The following is a 22000-nucleotide window of genomic DNA, read 5'->3' on the forward strand; positions in this document are numbered from 1 at the left end:
TTACTTGGTCTTAACAACTCACTGGTGGTAACTTATTGGTGCAGTTTTTTCCCAAGTGTTTTAAAGAGGCTGATGTGTACAATATCTTAAAACATAAGTTCAACTTTCATAACCCGTTATATGTTACACCCATATTCGGGGTGTAACATGTTATGAATGCACCGGCCCTTGCACCTTCCGATCCTCGCTGTGCCAGCTAGCCGGGGATATTCTCCACTCACTAGCTGTCAAAATTTTTAAAAAATTGTGGCTGTGTGGGGCTCCGTCCACCTAGCCGCGTCACTCATTTACAGCGCTCTGTAAATGGAAAATGACAAGATCCGTCAGCTTTTGCGGCTTTTCAATGAACTACCAAGGCGCTGTGAGTGATGTGGTAGTTCATTCATTCTTCCTGCCAGCATGTATCGGCTTCCTTGTATGAGGTACGAGCAAGCAAATACACTGACAGGTCTGCAGGAGACCTGCATGGCATCAGTGATCTGCTGATTGCTGGTGCAATGCTTTACAGGCTCCTGCAAAAAAAAAAAAAAATGCACATTTTTTTACCTGCAAAAAATTTGCATTTATTGTTTTTTCTGAAAAGGTGAACTTTTTGGGGTTTTTTTGCCACGTCAGCGAGAAGATTAACCATGGGAATAGATTTTTCAAATAGGTAACATTCAAAAATACTTCCCTTTTATCATCACATCATTGTGGCTTTAAATCTGTTACATTAATTAAGTCATTTTATTACACAGAAAATAACCAACCCCTCTATGGTTCGATTGTTTACCATTGATTTCTTCCTAGTTATCCCCCCCTTCCCCCCTCCTCCTCCCTCCCCCTGAAAAGGTGAACTTAACTTTTGAGCAGTGATGACCGTTATGTCAATAGTATAGTCAGAAAAGAGCATGATGGTGAAAACCAACAGTACATTCACCTACACCTATTAACATTAGTATAGGAATTTGACTATATTAGTATTAGATGCATTTTACTTTAATTACATCTGTATTTTCTTAAAATAGAATACATGTGCTTAGGGGTAAGGGGTTTAGTACTGTACTAGTGAAAGGGACCCAGGGAGTGCTTAAAGTCCACGGGTTAGGGGGCACAAAATTACTTGCCTTGCCCTGGGGCACTGACAACTCATGCTACGCCACTTCCCCCAAGGCTCTGTTCTATCAGCAGATGGATTGGGGACAGTAAAAGAAGGGAAAGAACTAAGAAGACAAGATCCAACAGCCTCATTACACAATGCAGGGGATTAACCCCTTAGATTCCACAGTAAGTATAACAAGCATGATTTACTGCATATACAGTCTGATTTGACGGTTGTGGGTTTAGTAACACTTAAAATGATATATTTCACAAAATGATTCTCATTTTTATGAAAGATATTATTTCCATAATCGAATAATGATCCTTTACATTTTATTCCTTTAACATGGAAGGAGTAGAAGCAGTAAGGCAGCACTAACCACATGGGATTAAAGAAATTTGTTATGAAATACATACGTGGGAGGATTTCCCTTTCTTCTTTTTCCTGTAGACACGGCCGCACTTTAAGCACTAGCACAACATATAGGAGCCCAAAGCAGAGACAGCAGGCAGATAGAGAACAGAACAAGATGAACTTAGAGAAAACCCAGAAAGAAGCACAAGTCTAGAGAAGGCAGAACAGGAGCAAACAAGGCAGAAATCCTTATAGCAGTGGCAAAACAATTTAAAATATAGTAAATCTTTTGCTACAAGCTATGTTAGCGGGACTTAATTGAATGAATTTTCATTGATTATCACACAGAGAGTCTACAGTGTAAATAAACCTTTTATGGTAAGCATTTTAACTAAACACTTTCTCTGATATGTTTTAAACTATATTGGGGAATTCACTCAATGGCTATTACTGAATGAAAGTGGATTATCAGGTGGCCCAATATGACCCCCCCACCCTCCTTCCTCACATACATGACTCCCCTGGATAATTCAGAACCCTGTGTAAATACATCAACATACCACATCGCCACTTTCCCCACCTCCAGTTCCAATATCTGCAGCTCCCCTTTTCAAATTTATAATGCAGCAGTGTTTAAAGATGAATCCTAGATTGCACCTCTAATCTGGACATCTACAGTATATTTGTCCTTTCTCATTCAGTGGCTTTTTATTGAAACCATTCTAAGGCCGGCCATACATGGAGCAAAATTCTTTCCTGCAACCACGTGTTGAAAGTGAGAAACTTACTTGATTCACCCGTCAACACAGAGTTGATGAGGGACTCCCTCCTGCCGAGCAATTGTCGTCTCCCGCGTGGGGGGGGGGACCGCCCCCGCTGACAGAAGACAGCAATTATTGCTAGCGGTTATAGCAGACTCTAGCAATAATCGCAAGAGAATCCGGCAAGCTGGTTGTACCCATGTTGATCGATCAATGTACTTGAACTTGGTACATTCAGCCTGCCCATTAATGGTTTGAATCTCGGCTGGTTCCTGCTGCACCGGTCGAGATACGAGCTGTGTATGGCTGGCCTAACAGCAATGCGGATGTGCCAAGCAAGGCAGCAACTGATTACAAGCCATCTGTCAACTAACTGCCTCAAGCAAACTTACATCTGACTGGTTGCTATGGGTTGCTGGTGCACTTGGCAATTCCTTACTGACTAAAGCTACATTCACACCTGCGAATGAGCCTGACACTGATTATGTGCAAGAACCCCAGCAAGGGTTTCCGGTGATTAGCTGCAAGAGGCAGCCCTGCTGAAATCCATAAGATGCTGCTGACTAATCATGGCCGCTTGCATGTAATCACTCATACCGTGATCACTTGCAAATGATTGGCCATGAGCACTCAGAATCTGGTGCAACTGTGTACGGTAGCCAATCAGCTTCTAACTTCAGCTTGTTGAATTAAAGGGGTTGTAAAGGTAAAAATTTTTTCACCTTAATGCATTCTATGCATTAAGGTGAAAAAACTTTTGACAGTACCGCTGCCCCCAGCCCCCCCGTTTTACTTACCTGACGCCTCGAATCTTTGCTGCTCGTCCTCGTCATCTTCATTGCAGCTCAGCCTGGTCGCCGATTGGCTGCAGTGGATGGATTGAAAGCAGCGCAGCCATTGGCTCGTGCTGCTGTCAATCACATCCGATGACGCGGCGCGCCGGGGGGCGGGGCCGAGTGATACAGCGAGCGGCTATAGCCGCCGGCTGTATCACGGGAGCGCGCCCACAAGCACTCACCACCATGCGAGGGAGCTCACATTAAGGTGGTAAATGCTTGCGGGGAGGAGCTGAAACAGCCGCCGAGGGACCCCAGAAGACCAGGTTCGGGGCCACTCTGTGCAGAACGAGCTGCACAGTGAAGGTAAGTATAACATGTTTGTTATTTAAAAAAAAAAAAAAATACCTTTACAACCCCTTTAAGCTGGCCATACACCATACAATTTTCTTATTACAATTTCTTTAGATTTACCTTCAACTATGTAGTGCAAGGGCCTACCTGATTGCATACAAATTGAAATGGTTTAGGTTTGGCCTCATATTATAAAGGAAAAGCTGAACAAGAAAATTGTAAAGTGTATGGCCAGCCTTAAGCTTTGACAATAAAACCTGGAAGGTGATTAGTTTCTATGTAGAACTGCACCAGATTTTGCACTCTCCGGTTTTAGTAAATATCCCCCAGACTGTGTGCATCCAGGGCAGATCCCTCACAGGTGACTGCTGTATAAACGACTAAATGCAAGCGCCTGCGATTAGCTGCGGAAGCAGGCAGCCTTCCTTTGCTTTCAATAGGGCTGCCTCCCACACCTAACCACCAGGAACCCCCAGTGGGGTTCTCGCATGTAATCAATGTTCTTCAGGTATCATACAGGTGTCATTCTCCATGCAGTTTTTCAGCTTGCAGAGAAAGATAAAAGCACAGTGCTAATAAAGGTAGGGCCATTAGTTGTGGATAACGTGGGATGCAGAAGATCTGTCAAGGTTTCTAATCTGATAAAGCATATATTGTACATCTGAGCAGGTTTTAGGCTTATTGAAAAGGATCACTATCACCAACAAAGCCCAATGGGGTTTATTTACTAAAGGCAAATCCACTTTGCACTGCAAGTGCACTTGGAAGTGCAGTCGCTGTAGATCTGAGGGGGACATGCAAGGAAAATAAAAAACAGCATTTTTGCTTGTACATGATTGGATGATAAAATAAGCGGAGCTTCCCCTCATTTCAGATCTTCCCCTCAGATCTAAAGAGACTGCACTTCCTCGTGCACTTGTAGTGCAAAGTGGATTTGCCTTTAGTAAATCAACCCTAATGTATTATGGTATTTGTATGTGGTTAATACATTTAAAAATAGTATTCAGTATACAAATAATGCCTGGATATATGGTATTGTGCACATTTAGGCTCAGTTTACACATATGCGATGTGAGAACCAGCGCAATTCCAGTGCGGGTTCCCACATCGCATCTCACGCGCAGGCAGTTCTGCCCTCTGCGAACCGCTACAGGTGTCAATGTAAAGTTAATGACACCCCCAAATCGGTTTGCAGATCGCAGTGCAAACTGTGAAATCGGACAGGAATCAGATTGCATGGGTGCGATCCAATTCCAGTGCAGACCAAAAAAGGGTTGGTTGGTCCAAATGTGATGCAAATTCAGCCATACAAACTGTATGGCTGAATTTGCATCACACAGACATTGCATGTGATGTGCACAGCAATGTGGTGTGAATCACATGCGATGTCTGTGATAGCACCAGTGTGAACCCAGGCTTAAACTCAGACTGAGCTGGAGTTGGTGGGGGCAGACGTTGGGGCAAAACACTTGCAAAAGTGCTTACAGCAATTCCCTTTTAAGCTGGCGAAAGAAGGGTACATTTTTCTCATTCAGCCAGCAGACTGAACAAAAAACAAACGGATTCCTCAATCCGCACAACCAAGGTGAATGGAGGAATCCCCCCCTGGGAAATTGTAATCTGTCAGAATACACAGATCAGTGGCTGTAGCCGCTGATTGACAAAGATTTTCTGGCATGTCTATTTGACAGAAGTTGATCAAACGATCGACTTCTATCGAGCAGGGACGGCCACACACTGATCAAAGTTTAATCCGTCTATGACCCACTTTAACGGATATCTTTCAGCAAATGCTGAAGCACCTCTGGCAGTGTCACAGCTTGATCCAACCTTTGCTGGACAGCTAAGACCGCATGTAAATATAGAGAAAGTAATCGATAAAATCATATGCAATTAAAAAATCATTAATTTACTGAATACCATCACTGCAAATATTAACCATGCACAATTAACAGGACATAACAATTTTAGCAACAGCATTGTTTTTTAAAATGCTGCAATTATTTCCAATTTGAGCAATACAGCCACCAATTTCAGCAGCTGGCTGTAAAGGTACAATTATCATGTCATTGCGGGATTACTCTTACCACATTGGGGGAGATGGCAGGAATTTTGGAATGTGGAACAGGAGGTAGAACCAATGGAAGACGCTGGAGAGGAGCGTACGGATTAAGAGATTCCACTCTAGTGGTTTTAATTGCTATGTCATGTCTGTCATCATCTGCAAAATAATATATACATATATAGTTAAATCAGCAAGCAAATAGGGCCATTTGTATATAAAGGACTTTTATGTTATGCTGGAGTGACAGCTAGACCTAAATTTAAAGGATGAGTATACAATGCTGTATTTGCCTTTCTGATTTTTTTGCATAATTTTCATACTTAAATGACTCAGATCATCAAACAAATTTTATTATTACACAAAGATAACCTGAGTAAATACAAATTGCAGTTTTTAAATCATGGTTTCATTTATTAAGGCAAAAAAGCTGTCCAAACCTGCCTGGCTTTATGTGAAAAAGTAATTGCCCCCTAAACCTAATAACTGTTTGTAGCACCATTGGCGGCAACAACTGCAATCAAGCGTTTGCGATAACTGCCAATGAGTCTTTCACATTGCCGTTGAGCAACTTTGGACCACTCTTCTTTTGCAGAATTGTTTTAATTCAGTCACATTGGAGGGTTTTCCAGCATGAACTGCCTGTCTAAGGTCATGATACAGCATCTCAATTGGATTTAAGTATGAGGCTTTGACTAGGCCACTCCAAAACCTAAATTTTGCTTTGTTTGAACCATTTGGAGGTAGACTTTCTGTTGTGTTTGCACTTGAGCTTGAGGTCACAAACTGATGGCCAGATATTCTCCTTTAGAATTTTCTGGTGGAGCTCGATTTGATTGCAGCCGTATTAGTGCAATTGTGACAGAGAAAATTGAGTACTGTCCGTGATACTTTTTTTAGGACAAGCTTTCGGGATATGTCCGCCTTCTTCAATGTACTGCTTGGACCTTGAAGAAGGGGGCATACCCCAAAAGCTTGTCCTGAAAAATTGTATGTTAGTGCAAATATAAAAAGTATCACGGACGGTACTCAATTTTCTCTGGTGCAGCTCAGAATTCATGGTTCCATCAATTATGGCAAGTTGTCCAGGTCCTAAAGCTGACTGTTGGTATGATGTTCTTGTTATGAAATGCTGTATTCGTTTTATGCCAGATGTAATGGGACGCACACCTTCCAAAAAGTTAAAATTTTTGTCTCATCAGTCCACAGAATATTTGCCTAAAAGTCTTGGGGATAATCAAGATGTTTTTTGGTAAATGTGAGATGAGCCTTTGTGTTCTTTTTGGTCAGCAGTGGCTTTGGCCTTGGAACTCTTATGGATGCCATTTTTGCCCAGCCCCTTTATTATTGTTGAATCATGAACACTGATCTTACCTGAGGCAAGTGAGGTCTGCAGTTCTTTAGATGTTGTTCTGGGTTCTTTTATGACCTTCTGGATGAGTCGTCGTCATGCTCTTGGAGTAATTTTTGTAGGCCAGCCACTCCTGGGAAGGTTCCCCACTGTTCCAAGTTATCTCCATTTGTGGATAATGGCTCTCCCCATGGTTCACTGGAATGCTAAAGCCTTAGAAATGGCTTTGAAACCCTTCCTAGACCAATACATGTACATTACTTTGTTTCTAATCTCTTTGTTTTTTTTTTAGATTGTGGCATGATGTGTGGCTTTTTGTGATCTGTTAGCGTGCTTCACTTTGTCAGACAGCTTCTATTTATGCAATTTCTTGATTCAACGGGTCTGGCAGTAATCAGGCCTGGGTGCGGCAAGTGAAATTTAACTCAACTGTCCAAAAAATTGTGGTTAATCACAGTTCATTCATGATTCAGCAAGGGAGGGGGCAATTACTTTTTCACATAGGGCCAGTCAGGTTTGAACAGCTTTTTTCCCTTAATAAATGAAATAATAATTTAAAAACTGCATCTTGGATTTATTTGGGTTATCTTTGTGTAATATTAAAATTTGTTTGATGATCTGAATCATTTAAGTGGGAGAAATATGCAAAAAAATAAAACAAAAATCAGGCAGGGGCAAATACTTTTCCACAGCACTGTATTTATCAGTTCAAAATCTCCATGATATACAGCTCTGGATATTTGGTTGATTTAATGCCTATGGACTAGGACTAAAATCTGAACTAATAGGACTGAGCTCCTCCCTAATCATGAACCATAAATTATCATTTTTATACTGTACCGCACATTGTGTAAGCTGCAAGAAGGCAGCCAGTATCGTTTTAGCTAAGGCACTATCACCACCTGCTGGACAGGTAAGCAATATCATTCTTATTATTCTTTTACAGGCTGCCCCTACCTTTTGTTTTATAGTGAGAGTCACTTTAACCACTTTATGTCTGTAGAACATATAAAAATGTCTTGGACTGAAATTTGGTATAATTTGTTTACAGCTGATGATCAGCGGTTTAGTAAAAGTCATCTCTACAGCCCAGGGTTTCCCATTTCTCCTGAGAGCCAGAAGCGGTGGTATATGGCTGAGATTGCTATATACAGAGGAGCTCAAGAAACATTTGTTCCCCGATCTCCGCTGTGACTAACAAACCTGGAATTAACAATGATTTCAGAGCGGTTATTCCCTGGCAGCTACACCCAGGGAAGCAGATAATCAAGCATGATCTGTACTTGATCAGCTGCACTGAAGGGCAGGGGAGACTTTGTGGGTCTAATAGACCCCTGATTTGCCTATAAAGAGGACTTGTGACCTGCACAATGCTATCACATATGGCACTTGTTAACCCAAGCCCTGGGATAGCAATAAAGTTAAATGAAAAATAAATCACATGTGTATGAACAGTTACAGAGCCATACATGTGAGGTATTGTCGCCAATGTTAGAGTGAGAAGAACAATTCAAGTGCCATGATGGATAACCCTAAACGGATAACCTGTAAAAGCTTTTAAAGCATCGCCTATGAAAAATTTCACCATTTCCCACACGTGCCCAATTTTGGAGTCTTTACATCAAGTAAAAGATTATCAGAAATGTGATCACATCTTTTATAGTTTGTCAAAAAAAATGGGTATTATATTGTGTATGTAAGCACAAAAATTTATTTTGGTGTATTTTGCCCTGAAAATTATCTGCACAGATATCCTAGGGGATCCTCAAACTAGGGCCCTCGAGCTGTTGCGAAACTATGCATCCCATGAGGCATTGTAAAACTCTGACATTCACAGACATGACTAGGCATGATGGGAATTGTAGTTCCTGAGGGCCACAGTTCTAGGACATCAAAAATTGCAACAGCCACCATTTTATTCTCCAGGGCCTCTATATTCAGACAATATATAATGTTTAGGATTCTAAAAAAAAATTCTAGCAAAAAATGCTGATTTTAACATGTTTGTGAAAAACATTAAAAAATGTCCTGGACAGCACACGTGGTTAGAGTGGTGGTAAACCCTTACATATACCCAGTGAAGGGACTATTCTCAGTTGATACACAGAGATGAAACAAATCCTCCTACATAAGTTGTATCTGTCAATCTGCAGTCTTCTCTTCTCTACAGCAATTAAAAGTGGCTTGTCTGAGAGTTGTCTGAAAAAAGGGGATGAAGTGAGGAGAGCTCTGAGAGCTGATTGGAGGGAAGAGGCACTTCCTCCTTCACACAGCTCACAGGAACAGAGCTGAGGCTGTCAATCTGCTGGAGATCCCTCCCGTCACCTTTTTTCTCTTGGTGTCAGGAAAACTTGTCAGAAGTGATACATGCTGATAGCAGAGGAATAAAGCAGCAGACAGAATTGACACTTATATACAGGGATATGCTTTGTTCTCTTTTAATGTCTGAGGTTTACAACCACTTTAAAGCGGGGTTCCACTCAAATTTTTAACTTAATCTTACCCCCTTCAGTTAATTGCATAGATGTTCAAATGCCGCACGAAAACATTTTTTATCGCTGTAATTACCTTTATATTGTACTTTATTGTGGCAATTCCTGTCTCTCCTCCCATGGGAGTAGGCGTGTTTATTGCCTTTCCCCGGCGCCGCACTGTCTCCTGGGAGCTTAGTGTCAGGCTTCCCAAGATTTAGTGCGGGAACAATGATCATGCGCGTGAACTAGCTGTGAATGAACAGCATTCAACGCATCCAGAAAATCAATGCTTGTGGGCTTCACATGCCCACAAGAAAGATGGAAACAGCCAGCATCACATTTTTAAAGTTATTCATCAGTACGAAAACAGACAGAGGCGGAAATATTACACCCAAACTGTGAGTATTATTTTGGGATTAGCAAAGTGTCTCAATGACCTAAAAAAAAAAAAAAAAAAAAAGTTGATCGCCGGACGCCCGCTTTAACCACTTAAGGACCGCCTAACGCCGATTTACGTCGGCAAAGCACATGTACGTGATTTGCCTTCCGCGGGTGGGGGGTCCGATTGGACCCCCCCCCCGGTGCCCGAGGCGGTCCCGTTCTGTTCCCCGGCGATCCGAGATGAGGGGGAGGCCATCCGTTCGTGGCCCCCCCCTCGCGATCGCCGCCGGCCAATGGGAACATTCCTTTGCTGCTGTATGCTAAACAGCAGCAAAGGAAATGATGTCATCTCCCCTCGGCTCGGTAGTTTCCGTTCCAGCGCCGAGGGGAGAAGACATCAATGTAAGTGCACAACACACTACACACACAGTAGAACATGCCAGGCACACTAAACACCCCGATCCCCCCCCCCGATCGCCCCCCGATCCCCCCCCAATCACCCCCCCCCCCTGTCACAAACTGACACCAGCAGGTTTTTTTTTTTTTTTTTTTTTTTTCTGATTACTGCATAGTGTCAGTTTGTGACAGTTACAGTGTTGGGACAGTTAGTATTACCCCCCTTTAGGTCTAGGATACCCCCCTAACCCCCCCTAATAAAGTTTTAACCCCTTGATCACCCCCTGTCACCAGTGTCACTAAGCGATCATTTTTCTGATCGCTGTATTAGTGTCACTGGTGACGCTAGTTAGGGACGTAAATATTTAGGTTCGCCGTCAGCGTTTTATAGCGTCAGGGACCCCCATATACTATCTAATAAATGTTTTAACCCCTTGATTGCCCCCTAGTTAACCCTTTCACCACTGATCACCGTATAAACGTTACGGTTGACGCTGGTTAGTTCGTTTATTTTTTATAGTGTCAGGGCACCCGCCGTTTATTACCGAATAAAGGTTTAGCCCCCTGATCGCCCGGCGGTGATATGCGTCGCCCCAGGCAGCGTCAGATTAGCGCCAGTACCGCTAACACCCACGCACGCAGCATACGCCTCCCTTAGTGGTATAGTATCTGTATGGATCAATATCTGATCCGATCAGATCTATACTAGCGTCCCCAGCAGTTTAGGGTTCCCAAAAACGCAGTGTTAGCGGGATCAGCCCAGATACCCGCTAGCACCTGCGTTTTGCCCCTCCGCCCGGCCCACCCAAGTGCAGTATCGATCGATCGCTGTCACTTACAAAACACTAAACGCATAACTGCAGCGTTCGCAGAGTCAGGCCTGATCCCTGCGATCGCTAACAGTTTTTTTGGTAGCATTTTGGTGAACTGGCAAGCAAGCACCAGGCAGCGTCAGGTTAGCGCCAGTAGCGCTAACACCCACGCACGCACCGTACACCTCCCTTAGTGGTATAGTATCTGATCGGATCAATATCTGATCCGATCAGATCTATACTAGCGTCCCCAGCAGTTTAGGGTTCCCAAAAACGCAGTGTTAGCAGGATCAGCCCAGATACCTGCTAGCACCTGCGTTTTGCCCCTCCGCCCGGCCCAGCCCAGCCCACCCAAGTGCAGTATCGATCGATCACTGTCCCTTACAAAACACTAAACGCATAACTGCAGCGTTCGCAGAGTCAGGCCTGATCCCTGCGATCGCTAACAGTTTTTTTGGTAGCGTTTTGGTGAACTGGCAAGCACCAGCCCCAGGCAGCGTCAGGTTAGCGCCAGTACCGCTAACACCCACGCACGCAGCATACACCTCCCTTAGTGGTATAGTATCTGAACGGATCAATATCTGATCCGATCAGATCTATACTAGCGTCCCCAGCAGTTTAGGGTTCCCAAAAACGCAGTGTTAGCGGGATCAGCCCAGATACCTGCTAGCACCTGCGTTTTGCCCCTCCGCCCGGCCCAGCCCAGCCCACCCAAGTGCAGTATCGATCGATCACTGACACTTACAAAACACTAAACGCATAACTGCAGCGTTCGCAGAGTCAGGCCTTGATCCCTGCGATCGCTAACAGTTTTTTTGGTAGCGTTTTGGTGAACTGGCAAGCACCAGCGGCCTAGTACACCCCGGTCGTAGTCAAACCAGCACTGCAGTAACACTTGGTGACGTGGCGAGTCCCATAAGTGCAGTTCAAGCTGGTGAGGTGGCAAGCACAAGTAGTGTCCCGCTACCACCAAAAAGACAAACACAGGCCCGTCGTGCCCATAGTGCCCTTCCTGCTGCATTCGCCAATCCTAATTGGGAACCCACCGCTTCTGCAGCGCCCGTACTTCCCCCATTCACATCCCCAACCAAATGCAGTCGGCTGCATGAGAGGCATTTTCTTTATGTCCTCCCGAGTACCCCTACCCAACGAACCCCCCCAAAAAGATGTCGTGTCTGCAGCAAGCGCGGATATAGGCGTGACACCCGCTATTATTGTCCCTCCTGTCCTGACAATCCTGGTCTTTGCATTGGTGAATGTTTTGAACGCTACCATTCACTAGTTGAGTATTAGCGTAGGGTACAGCATTGCACAGACTAGGACACACTTTCACAGGGTCTCCCAAGATGCCATCGCATTTTGAGAGACCCGAACCTGGAACCGGTTACCGTTATAAAAGTTAGTTACAAAAAAAGTGTCAAAAAAAAAAATATATATATAAAATAAAAAAAAATAGTTGTCGTTTTATTGTTCTCTCTCTCTATTGTTCTGCTCTTTTTTACTGTATTCTATTCTGCAATGTTTTATTGTTATTATGTTTTATCATGTTTGCTTTTTCAGGTATGCAATTTTTTATACTTTACCGTTTACTGTGCTTTATTGTTAACCATTTTTTTGTCTTCAGGTACGCCATTCACGACTTTGAGTGGTTATACCAGAATGATGCCTGCAGATTTAGGTATCATCTTGGTATCATTCTTTTCAGCCAGCGGTCGGCTTTCATGTAAAAGCAATCCTAGCGGCTAATTAGCCTCTAGACTGCTTTTACAAGCCGTGGGAGGGAATGCCCCCCCCCCCCCACCGTCTTCCGTGTTTTTCTCTGGCTCTCCTGTCTCAACAGGGAACCTGAGAATGCAGCCGGTGATTCAGTCAGCTGACCATAGAGCTGATCAGAGACCAGAGTGGCTCCAAACATCTCTATGGCCTAAGAAACCGGAAGCTACGAGCATTTTATGACTTAGATTTCGCCGGATGTAAATAGCGCCATTGGGAAATTGGGGAAGCATTTTATCACACCGATCTTGGTGTGGTCAGATGCTTTGAGGGCAGAGGAGAAATCTAGGGTCTAATAGACCCCAATTTTTTCAAAAAAAGAGTACCTGTCACTACCTATTGCTATCATAGGGGATATTTACATTCCCCGAGATAACAATAAAAATGATTAAAAAAAAAAAATATGAAAGGAACAGTTTAAAAATAAGATAAAAAAAGCAGAAAAATAATAAAGAAAAAAAAAAAAAAAAAAAAAAAAAAAAGCACCCCTGTCGCCCCCTGCTCTCGCGCTAAGGCGAACGCAATCGACGGTCTGTCGTCAAACGTAAACAGCAATTGCACCATGCATGTGAGGTATCACCGCGAAGGTCAGATCGAGGGCAGTAATTTTTGCAGTAGACCTCCTCTGTAGATCTAAAGTGGTAACCTGTAAAGGCTTTTAAAGGCTTTTAAAAATGTATTTATTTTGTTGCCACTGCACGTTTGTGCGCAATTTTAAAGCATGTCATGTTTGGTATCCATGTACTCGGCCTAAGATCATCTTTTTTATTTCATCAAACATTTGGGCAATATAGTGTGTTTTAGTGCATTAAAATTTAAAAAAGTGTGTTTTTTCCCCAAAAAATGCGTTTGAAAAATCGCTGCGCAAATACTGTGTGAAAAAAAAAAAATGAAACACCCACCATTTTAATCTGTAGGGCATTTGCTTTAAAAAAATATATAATGTTTGGGGGTTCAAAGTAATTTTTTTGCAAAAAAAAAAATAACTTTTTCATGTAAACAAAAAGTGTCAGAAAGGGCTTTGTCTTCAAGTGGTTAGAAGAGTGGGTGATGTGTGACATAAGCTTCTAAATGTTGTGCATAAAATGCCAGGACAGTTCAAAACCCCCCCAAATGACCCCATTTTGGAAAGTAGACACCCCAAGCTATTTGCTGAGAGGCATGTCGAGTCCATGGAATATTTTATATTGCGACACAAGTTGCGGGAAAGAGACACATTTTTTTTTTTTTTTTGCACAAAGTTGTCACTAAATGATATATTGCTCAAACATGCCATGGAAATATGTGAAATTACACCCCAAAATACATTCTGCTGCTTCTCCTGAGTACGGGGATACCACATGTGTGAGACTTTTTGGGAGCCTAGCCACGTACGGGACCCCGAAAACCAAGCACCGCCTTCAGGCTTTCTAAGGGCATGAATTTTTGATTTCACTCTTCACTGCCTATCACAGTTTCGGAGGCCATGGAAAGCCCAGGTGGCACAAAACCCCCCCAAATGACCCCATTTTGGAAAGTAGACACCCCAAGCTATTTGCTGAGAGGTATAGTGAGTATTTTGCAGACCTCACTTTTTGTCACAAAGTTTTGAAAATTGAAAAAAGAAAAAAAAAAATGTTTTTTCTTGTCTTTCTTCATTTTCAAAAACAAATGAGAGCTGCAAAATACTCACCATGCCTCTCAGCAAATAGCTTGGGGTGTCTACTTTCCAAAATGGGGTCATTTGGGGGGGTTTTTTGCCACCTGGGCATTCCATGGCCTCCGAAACTGTGATAGGCAGTGAAGAGTGAAATCAAAAATTTTCACCCTTAGAAATCCTGAAGGCGGTGATTGGATTTTGGGGCCCCGTACGCGGCTAGGCTCCCAAAAAGTCCCACACATGTGGTATCCCCGTACTCAGGAGAAGCAGCTAAATGTATTTTGGGGTGCAATTCCACATATGCCCATGGCCTGTGTGAGCAATATATCATTTAGTGACAACTTTATGCAAAAAAAAAAAAAGTGTCACTTTCCCACAACTTGTGTCAAAATATAAAATATTCCATGGACTCAATATGCCTCTCAACAAATAGCTTGGGGTGTCTACTTTCCAAAATGGGGTCATTTTGGGGGGTTTTGTGCCACCTGGGCATTCCATGGCCTCCGAAACTGTGATAGGTAGTGAGGAGTAAAATCAAAAATTTACACCCTTAGAAATCCTGAAGGCGGTGCTTGGTTTTCGGGGCCCTGTACGCGGCTAGGCTCCCAAAAAGTCCCACACATGTGGTATCCCCATACTCAGGAGAAGCAGCTGAATGTATTTTGGGGTGCAATTCCACATAGGCCCATGGCCTGTGTGAGCAATATATAATTTAGTGACAACTTTTTGTAAATATTTTTTTTTTTTTTTTTTTTTGTCATTATTCAATCACTTGGGACAAAAAAAATAAATATTCAATGGGTTCAACATGCCTCTCAGCAATTTCCTTGGGGTGTCTACTTTCCAAAATGGGGTCACTTGGGGGGGTTTTGTACTGCCCTGCCATTTTAGCACCTCATGAAATGACATAGGCAGTCATAAACTAAAAGCTGTATAAATTACAGAAAATGTACCCTAGTTTGTAGACGCTATAACTTTTGCGTAAACCAATAAATATACGCTTATTGACATTTTTTTTACCAAAGACATGTGGCCGAATACATTTTGGCCTAAATGTATGACTAAAATTTAGTTTATTGGATTTTTTTTATAACAAAAAGTAGAAAATATCATTTTTTTTCAAAATTTTCGGTCTTTTTCCGTTTATAGCGCAAAAAATAAAAACCGCAGAGGTGATCAAATACCATCAAAAGAAAGCTCTATTTGTGGGAAGAAAAGGACGCAAATTTCGTTTGGGTACAGCATTGCATGACCGCGCAATTAGCAGTTAAAGCGAAGCAGTGCCAAATTGGAAAAAGACCTCTGGTCCTTAGGCAGCATAATGGTCCGGGGCTCAAGTGGTTAAAGCAGTGCTCAAGACTAAAAGTAAACATGCACAGTCCCCCACAATATAGCCAACAATGCAATGAACCGTGCAGAAAAACCTCACAGTGCAGAAAATTTTAAAAATGGATCCTGAGGCCTTCCAGGTCACAGGTAGCCTAGGCAAATCAATGCCTTCCAAATGCAACATGGGAGATAATAAGCTTTCCCTCTCTAAATTTTCCACCCTCCTCCCTAGTGCCATAGGAAACTTTCATAATTCTCTGCATGTATTGGCATCCTTTGGTGCAAGTAGCAGAATGGTATGGTATGAGGCACACTATAATGCTACATTTCTGCACAGTTGCCCCTTCTGGTGTTCGTATTCAAAACGCTTCACAGATTAGTCGTTTTCCATTTGCATAATGTCTCAATGATACAATGGAATGCAGTTTGGGTGCCTGACAAATACCTCTTTGCTATTTACTCGTAATTACTAACATCATTTTACTCATGTCTACTGTATTATGAAAGCATTTCAGCAGTATAAACATCTGAACAAAGAAATGGATTGGAGGAGACCATGCAATGCAGAGTGGTATCAAAGATTGTTCCCAGTGAAACTCAGGAGGTCAGATTAGGAGAAGTAAAACGTATGATTTTTTTATCTCCTAAAATATTTCTGAAAGGCAATGGACTGCCTGTGACCAGTTCTGGATAGAATGATTTTGTATTTATCTTCCCAGTCTGAAGTATTCCACATAATCATTTTGACTATGCTGTATATTGTGTAGCCACCCATGGGACTGAGCAGGTTTAAAAGTAGAACTACTAGGAACTACTACTAGGCCTCGTTTACACTACGCGTAGTGTTCACACTCGTGATTTTGTTACGGAATTCTCATGTGGAAACGCGTGTCACGCATAGGGCAGCCCTTTCATTTGAATGGGCTGCCCTATTCGCAACTGTCGCTCCAAAGAAACTCGGGGAACAAATTTTGGCCCTGTGCCAAGAGTGATTTTGCACTTGCATTTTGCCACATCTCGCGTGTTTTGTCACTCGACAATTGCGGAAAAATCATGCCGCATTAAGGGTGCCATTCAACATGAATGGCACCTAAACTCGCATTGGACGCTTTGCCATGATTTGGAATTGCAGGGGCAGAATTGCCACGATTCTGCCCGTGATTCCAAATTGTCCATATGTGAACGGGGCCTATAGGCAACACTTTTTTCTCCTTGGGAAAGAGTAAGGGATGGTAATAACTCCTGTCAGTTTTCTTTGTTATCTGTGTCCCATTGGAGAGATTTCCCTTCACTTCTTGACTTCTTGTCCCATAGCCAAACAAGGAGTGAGAAGAAATCCCTCCAAAGTAAAGCTGGGTATACACAATTTTTTTTCACACTTTTTTTTCATTCAACTAGCAGGCTATAAAAAACAAAAACAAAAAAAAAACCTCACATTCCTGCATCCACACAAGCGATATGAATGCAGGGATCTCCCCCGCTGTCAGAATGCATTTGCTGCAATGGCTGTTCGATTGCAGGTTTTCTAGCAGGCCCGTTCGACAGAAGCCAGCCTGATGATCGGCTTCTGTTAAAAAAAAAAGGGTACGCACAGATCGAAATTTGGCTGGTTCCTGCTGAATACCCAGCTGAAGGAAATCCCTAGTTATCACCAGGGCCTCCATAACTAGTGTGCCCACTGGAAGCTTTCCCCAATATTTCTGTTATTGGCGCAAGCCAAAATTTTGGATTTTCTTTGACCTTCACTTTGGGTGACTATAGTAAATAACAGAGAAGAGAAATATCTTCTTTTGTGGCTGTAAAAAAATAGTTTTTAAGTCAGCTTCCCAATGCTGTATAAAGTATGCCTTATAGGTTTTCTATCCAAACAAATGTGTTCGAATGAGGACTGCATCCTCATCCTTTTACAGTCTACTGGAAGAGCGTGGAGGTATGCTCTCAACTGAGCATGGCAAACAAAATCTCCAGTAGTCAAAAATTTGTATATTCTTACCAATTTTCAGGCCAGTCCAGTCACAGGGGACAAGAGGGAGCACTTGACAAAAGCTGGCAAGGCTTAGGAGTGCTGACATCACTCACAGGCTTACTTATGGTCCACCCGTTGTCTGCGCTCCCTCCTCTCTCCTGCACCCGTTGCTGGCTGACACAGGGAAGCCGGATCAAGTGCCTGGACTATACCGACATCTTTCTTACACAGGTTAGTCATCATAGGTATTCAGTGGGGGGAGGGGACATTTCTAAGATTAGATAGGTTTACCCTGGAATTCTGCTTTAATTTTAGATTTTTGAGCTGATTTATTAAAAGATGTTGGGAATCTCCAAACAATAAATTGTGTGAATATTCAATTATTCAGTCATGTGAAAAGAAAATTCCTGTGCACTTTGATTGAGTACCCAATCAACTGCAGAAGAAATAAGTAAACAAGAATTGTTTTTCACATGATTGGATAAATGAAGTGAATAATCACAGAATAAATTGTGTGACTATTCTCAACTCATTTGCTTAATCAGCCATTTAGGATATGCTTTAACTACAGTGATGTTTTTGTTGTGTATACTTTACATACTGGCAGGTTTTCACCACACTCACCTGAGATTGATTCTTCCCAATGTCTACAAATGAGTTCCTCTAAACAGCCAACCACTTCCCTCCAGACATCATCGAACAGACAGGCCAACACAGCTTCTTTCTTGCAGTACTGTGGGGAAATAGGGGGGTAACCCATCTTCAGGCTGTCCAAGGACATTACTCGGTGCCATTCAAAGAGCTCATCATCCCTAAGAAAAAAATGTTATCTTCACATTGTCTAATTCTTTATCTGCATGCAACAGCTGAAATAGTAAAAGTAAATCTTTGACACAAAATCCATCTAATGTCTGACAAGAAAAGTCTATGTAGTTAAAACATTTTTTTTTAATTTGTTTCAGTATTTTTCTGGAGCAGCAGAAACGTACTGTTGCCATATTACCTGCTGGAAAATTGCTTTTCAGTGACTATTACTCACTTATCTCGGCTGTCAAAAGCCAAATATTCCTCCATAATGCCGTCTGACATGATGACACCTACGGCATCCTCCTCATCATCTTCACCAGAGAGGGAAAAGGACATGGGGGTGCTGGGGTCACTAGTTGTGGAGAGTGGAAATCTTGTACCATAAATGCCCAGCCTGAAAAACGCATAATTATAAATGAAGATACATCATACTACTAGGATAGTATATTTTGCATACTTTAGTCCATTAATGATATGCCCTGTTTCTGTAGGTATTCTCCTCCCCACCTCAATACATGCTGGACAGGAGACCTACATCATTTAGGCAGGCCATACACCATTCAAATCTCAGCTGGTACAGCAGGAACCTACCGAGATTCCAACCGTGTATGGGCAGGCTGAATTTACCAAGTTGATCGATTAACTTGGGTACATCCAGCATGCCAGGTTTTACCTGCGATTATCGCTAGCCGCTGCTATAGCCACTAGCAATTATCACTGTCTTCTCCCGGCGCAGACAGGGAGAAGACAATGGCCCTGCAGGACAGATTCCCACATCAACACTGTCTGTGTTTATGGGGGAATCAAGTGATTGCAGGAAAGAAATTTGCTCCGTGTAAGGCCAAAACAGCCAAAAGACATGAAACCAGGCTGGTTGGTTAGTGTCACGTCTGTGCCATTATAATGTCAGTTCTATCAACTTTTGTTTTTGAGTTATTAACAATATATTTAAGGTCACCCAGTCCCTCTACAACAGCAAAAAGAAATTAAACCGGGCTGGTTGGTTAGTGCCACGTTTGTGCCGTTTTACTCCCTGTAAAGCAGCACAAATTAAAATTTTTATAGAACAAAACAGCACAAACCCAGAACTAAAGAAACACATTGGAGTTTTTATTTGAGCCGATTGCGGGGGGGCCAGCTTCGCTGAGCTTATTTATGGAGCTAGCTTTGTGTACATGTGCACAGTCAAGCTGGAACAGAAGGGCCTTCCCCAAATGTTGCCACAAAGTTGGAAATGCACAATAATATAAAATGTCTTTGTGTGCTTTTTTTTTTTTAATGCCTCAAAATATTACTTTGTTCATATAACGCTCACTCATTGGAATCTCTGCCATGGGTTGAACTGTAGGCTGTGGAAGAAGCAGTTTCCGAGGGCTGGCTGGAATACCACCTGTACCCATCTTCAATTGGAGCCACTGTCTGCCTGCCTTGTATTCTGAAATAGAAAACATTGATCAGAATAAGCATGGATAGAAACAAATTATCCCCATCAAAGCAATTCATTTATTCATAGAGATTGACTGATTTATTGGCTGGCTTATTACAAGGTTGTTACTATTGTAATTCTCTTTATTTTACCCTGATATTGCCTACTGGATACAATTAATTTACTTCTGAGAGCCATACAATAATTTCTACACAGCACAGGTCTCCACACACAGGAAACATATACATAAGCCTAAACATTAAAAATATGTTCTGGAAGAAAAACGTCTTTGAGGCAATCTGTGAACATCTCATATGACCCCTGCCCCCAATGGTCAACAAGCTTCTGGAGATGTGTACATCTAAAAGGTGTCTTAAGATTCTATATCTAATGTAGAGCCTCATGCGGCTCAACCGTAAGGTTTTACCACCCCCCAATCTCACGTGTGAACAAGCCCTTAGCGATTTCAGTCTGTGATTGGTAGGTACTTTTAGGGTTATCAATGTTTCAGACATAGAAAGTTTCCCCTTTGACCCAATAACTTCCTTTCGGGTTTTATGTGTTCTGTATGGGCATAACTTGGCTTTGATGTTCTGATCTTCTCCCTGTAGAAAAGGCCTGGTTTTCCCTCATACACATCCATCGAGCAAGCAACTCAGAAAGCAGATTAAAATACACTTTAGACCGGAGAGATTGACTGGAATCTCAATACACGATCCACAGTATGGTACAGAGTGGAGACCAGCCCTGTGTACTATATCTGCCTGTTGTGGAATATGTACGGTGTCACTCAGCCATGCCTTGAGGTTCTAGTTATTGTCTAGAAAAGTAGTGGTCAGCATGGAAATCATAGAGGGGCTCAAGTGTGGCCCGACACCTCCAGCAGGCTGCACAATAGCAGCATATTTTTGCACCTCAATGCCCAAAAATGTTGGTCCTGCTGCATTTTTTGCAGCGCATTGCAATACACACTGAAGAAATTGGGAGTACAATAATGGTGTCTGTGAGTGCAAAAATAACCCTCTAGCATTGTCAGCGAGTGCAAAATAAGCCCCAGTATTCGTGTCAGTAAACGCAATAATAACCACCAACATTGGTGTCAATAGACACGATAATAAGTCCCAGCTAGAGCTGGGCGATTTTCTCCCCCAAAAAAATTTGCGATTTAAAAAAAAAAAAAAAAACTCGATTCACGATTCGAATCGAGCTTTTTTTTTTTTTTGATGGACACCGCGCCGGTCCTGACGAGCTGCGGGCAGGAGTTTTTAGGCGAGGCCGCGGCTTCAGTCTAGTCCGCGACGTCCAGTTTCAGCGCCGGGCCTGGTGGAAAAAAAAAAAATCTAAAAAATTTCAACTCGATTCAAATCGATTTTTTCCCCAGCCCTAGTCCCAGCATTGGTATCAGTGGATGCAATAAAAAGCCCCCAACATTGGTGTCAGTGGACGCAATAATAAGCCCCAGCATGGGTGTCAGTGGACGCAATAATAAGCCCCCAAATTTGGTGCCAGCGGACGCAATTAAAAGCCTCCAACAATGGTGTCAGTGAGTGCAATAACAAACCCCAACATTGGTGTCAGTTGTCAGGGCTGCGCTCAGCCCTTCCTTCTCAGAGCTGGACACTCAGCTGTCAGCTAATTGCCAGCTCCTATCTCTCCACGGGTACTCAGCTGTTGATGATATCCTGCTCGTCACTCCTGCCTAATTAAACGGTTCAGCCCAGTGGATCTCTGCCTTCGCTTTGGTCAACATCACGGAAACATTCTCCTGTGATCCTGTTGCTGACATCCCATCTGGCCCCAGATCCTGCTTGCTGTTCCACTACATTGATCCCCAACTTCTGGCTTGCTGAACTTTGGCTATGTTTTGACTACGTTTGTTCTTTTTACTTTTATTATTAAACAAGTGTGATTTAACTGTACTTCTGTCTCTGCCTGATTTCATGGTTTCTGACATCAGTGGACGCAATAATAAGCCCCCAAAACTGGTGTCAGTAAACGCAATAATTCCCAACACTGGTGTCAGTAGATACAACAATAAGCCCCAACACTAGTGTCAGAAAGCGCAATAATAACTGCAAACACTGGTGTCAGTGGATGCAATAATAACCCCCAGCACTGGCACCAAAACTAAAAGGTCTGCTTTATTCTTTCAGCCCCCACTCTTTAGGTCAGAAACCTTCCATTCATCATCCCTTATATCAGAAAATCCCCTTAGTTTATAGTCCCCTTCTGGATCAGGAGAACCTCTTTGGATCAGA

The 22000-nt window shown here is 42.7% G+C and overlaps 1 protein-coding gene across 2 annotated transcripts in view; it reads right to left on the reverse strand.

Moving 5' to 3' along the window:
- Positions 1-22000, reverse strand: part of FAM149B1 (family with sequence similarity 149 member B1) — a 64034-nt gene that overhangs the window by 23933 nt on the left and 18101 nt on the right. Inside the window, exons 6-10 of one of the 2 annotated variants that reach the window (XM_073596542.1) lie at positions 19632-19751; positions 18549-18710; positions 18134-18321; positions 5414-5547; positions 1498-1551 (exon numbers count right to left, since the gene is read on the reverse strand). In XM_073596542.1, coding sequence (XP_073452643.1) covers positions 1498-1551; positions 5414-5547; positions 18134-18321; positions 18549-18710; positions 19632-19751 — 658 coding nt within the window. The remainder of the gene's footprint in view (positions 1-1497; positions 1552-5413; positions 5548-18133; positions 18322-18548; positions 18711-19631; positions 19752-22000) is intronic. The other variant, XM_073596543.1, reaches the window with a different exon arrangement.

This window comes from Aquarana catesbeiana, linkage group LG08 (assembly GCF_042186555.1).
Source record: "Aquarana catesbeiana isolate 2022-GZ linkage group LG08, ASM4218655v1, whole genome shotgun sequence".
NCBI lineage: Eukaryota > Metazoa > Chordata > Amphibia > Anura > Ranidae > Aquarana > Aquarana catesbeiana.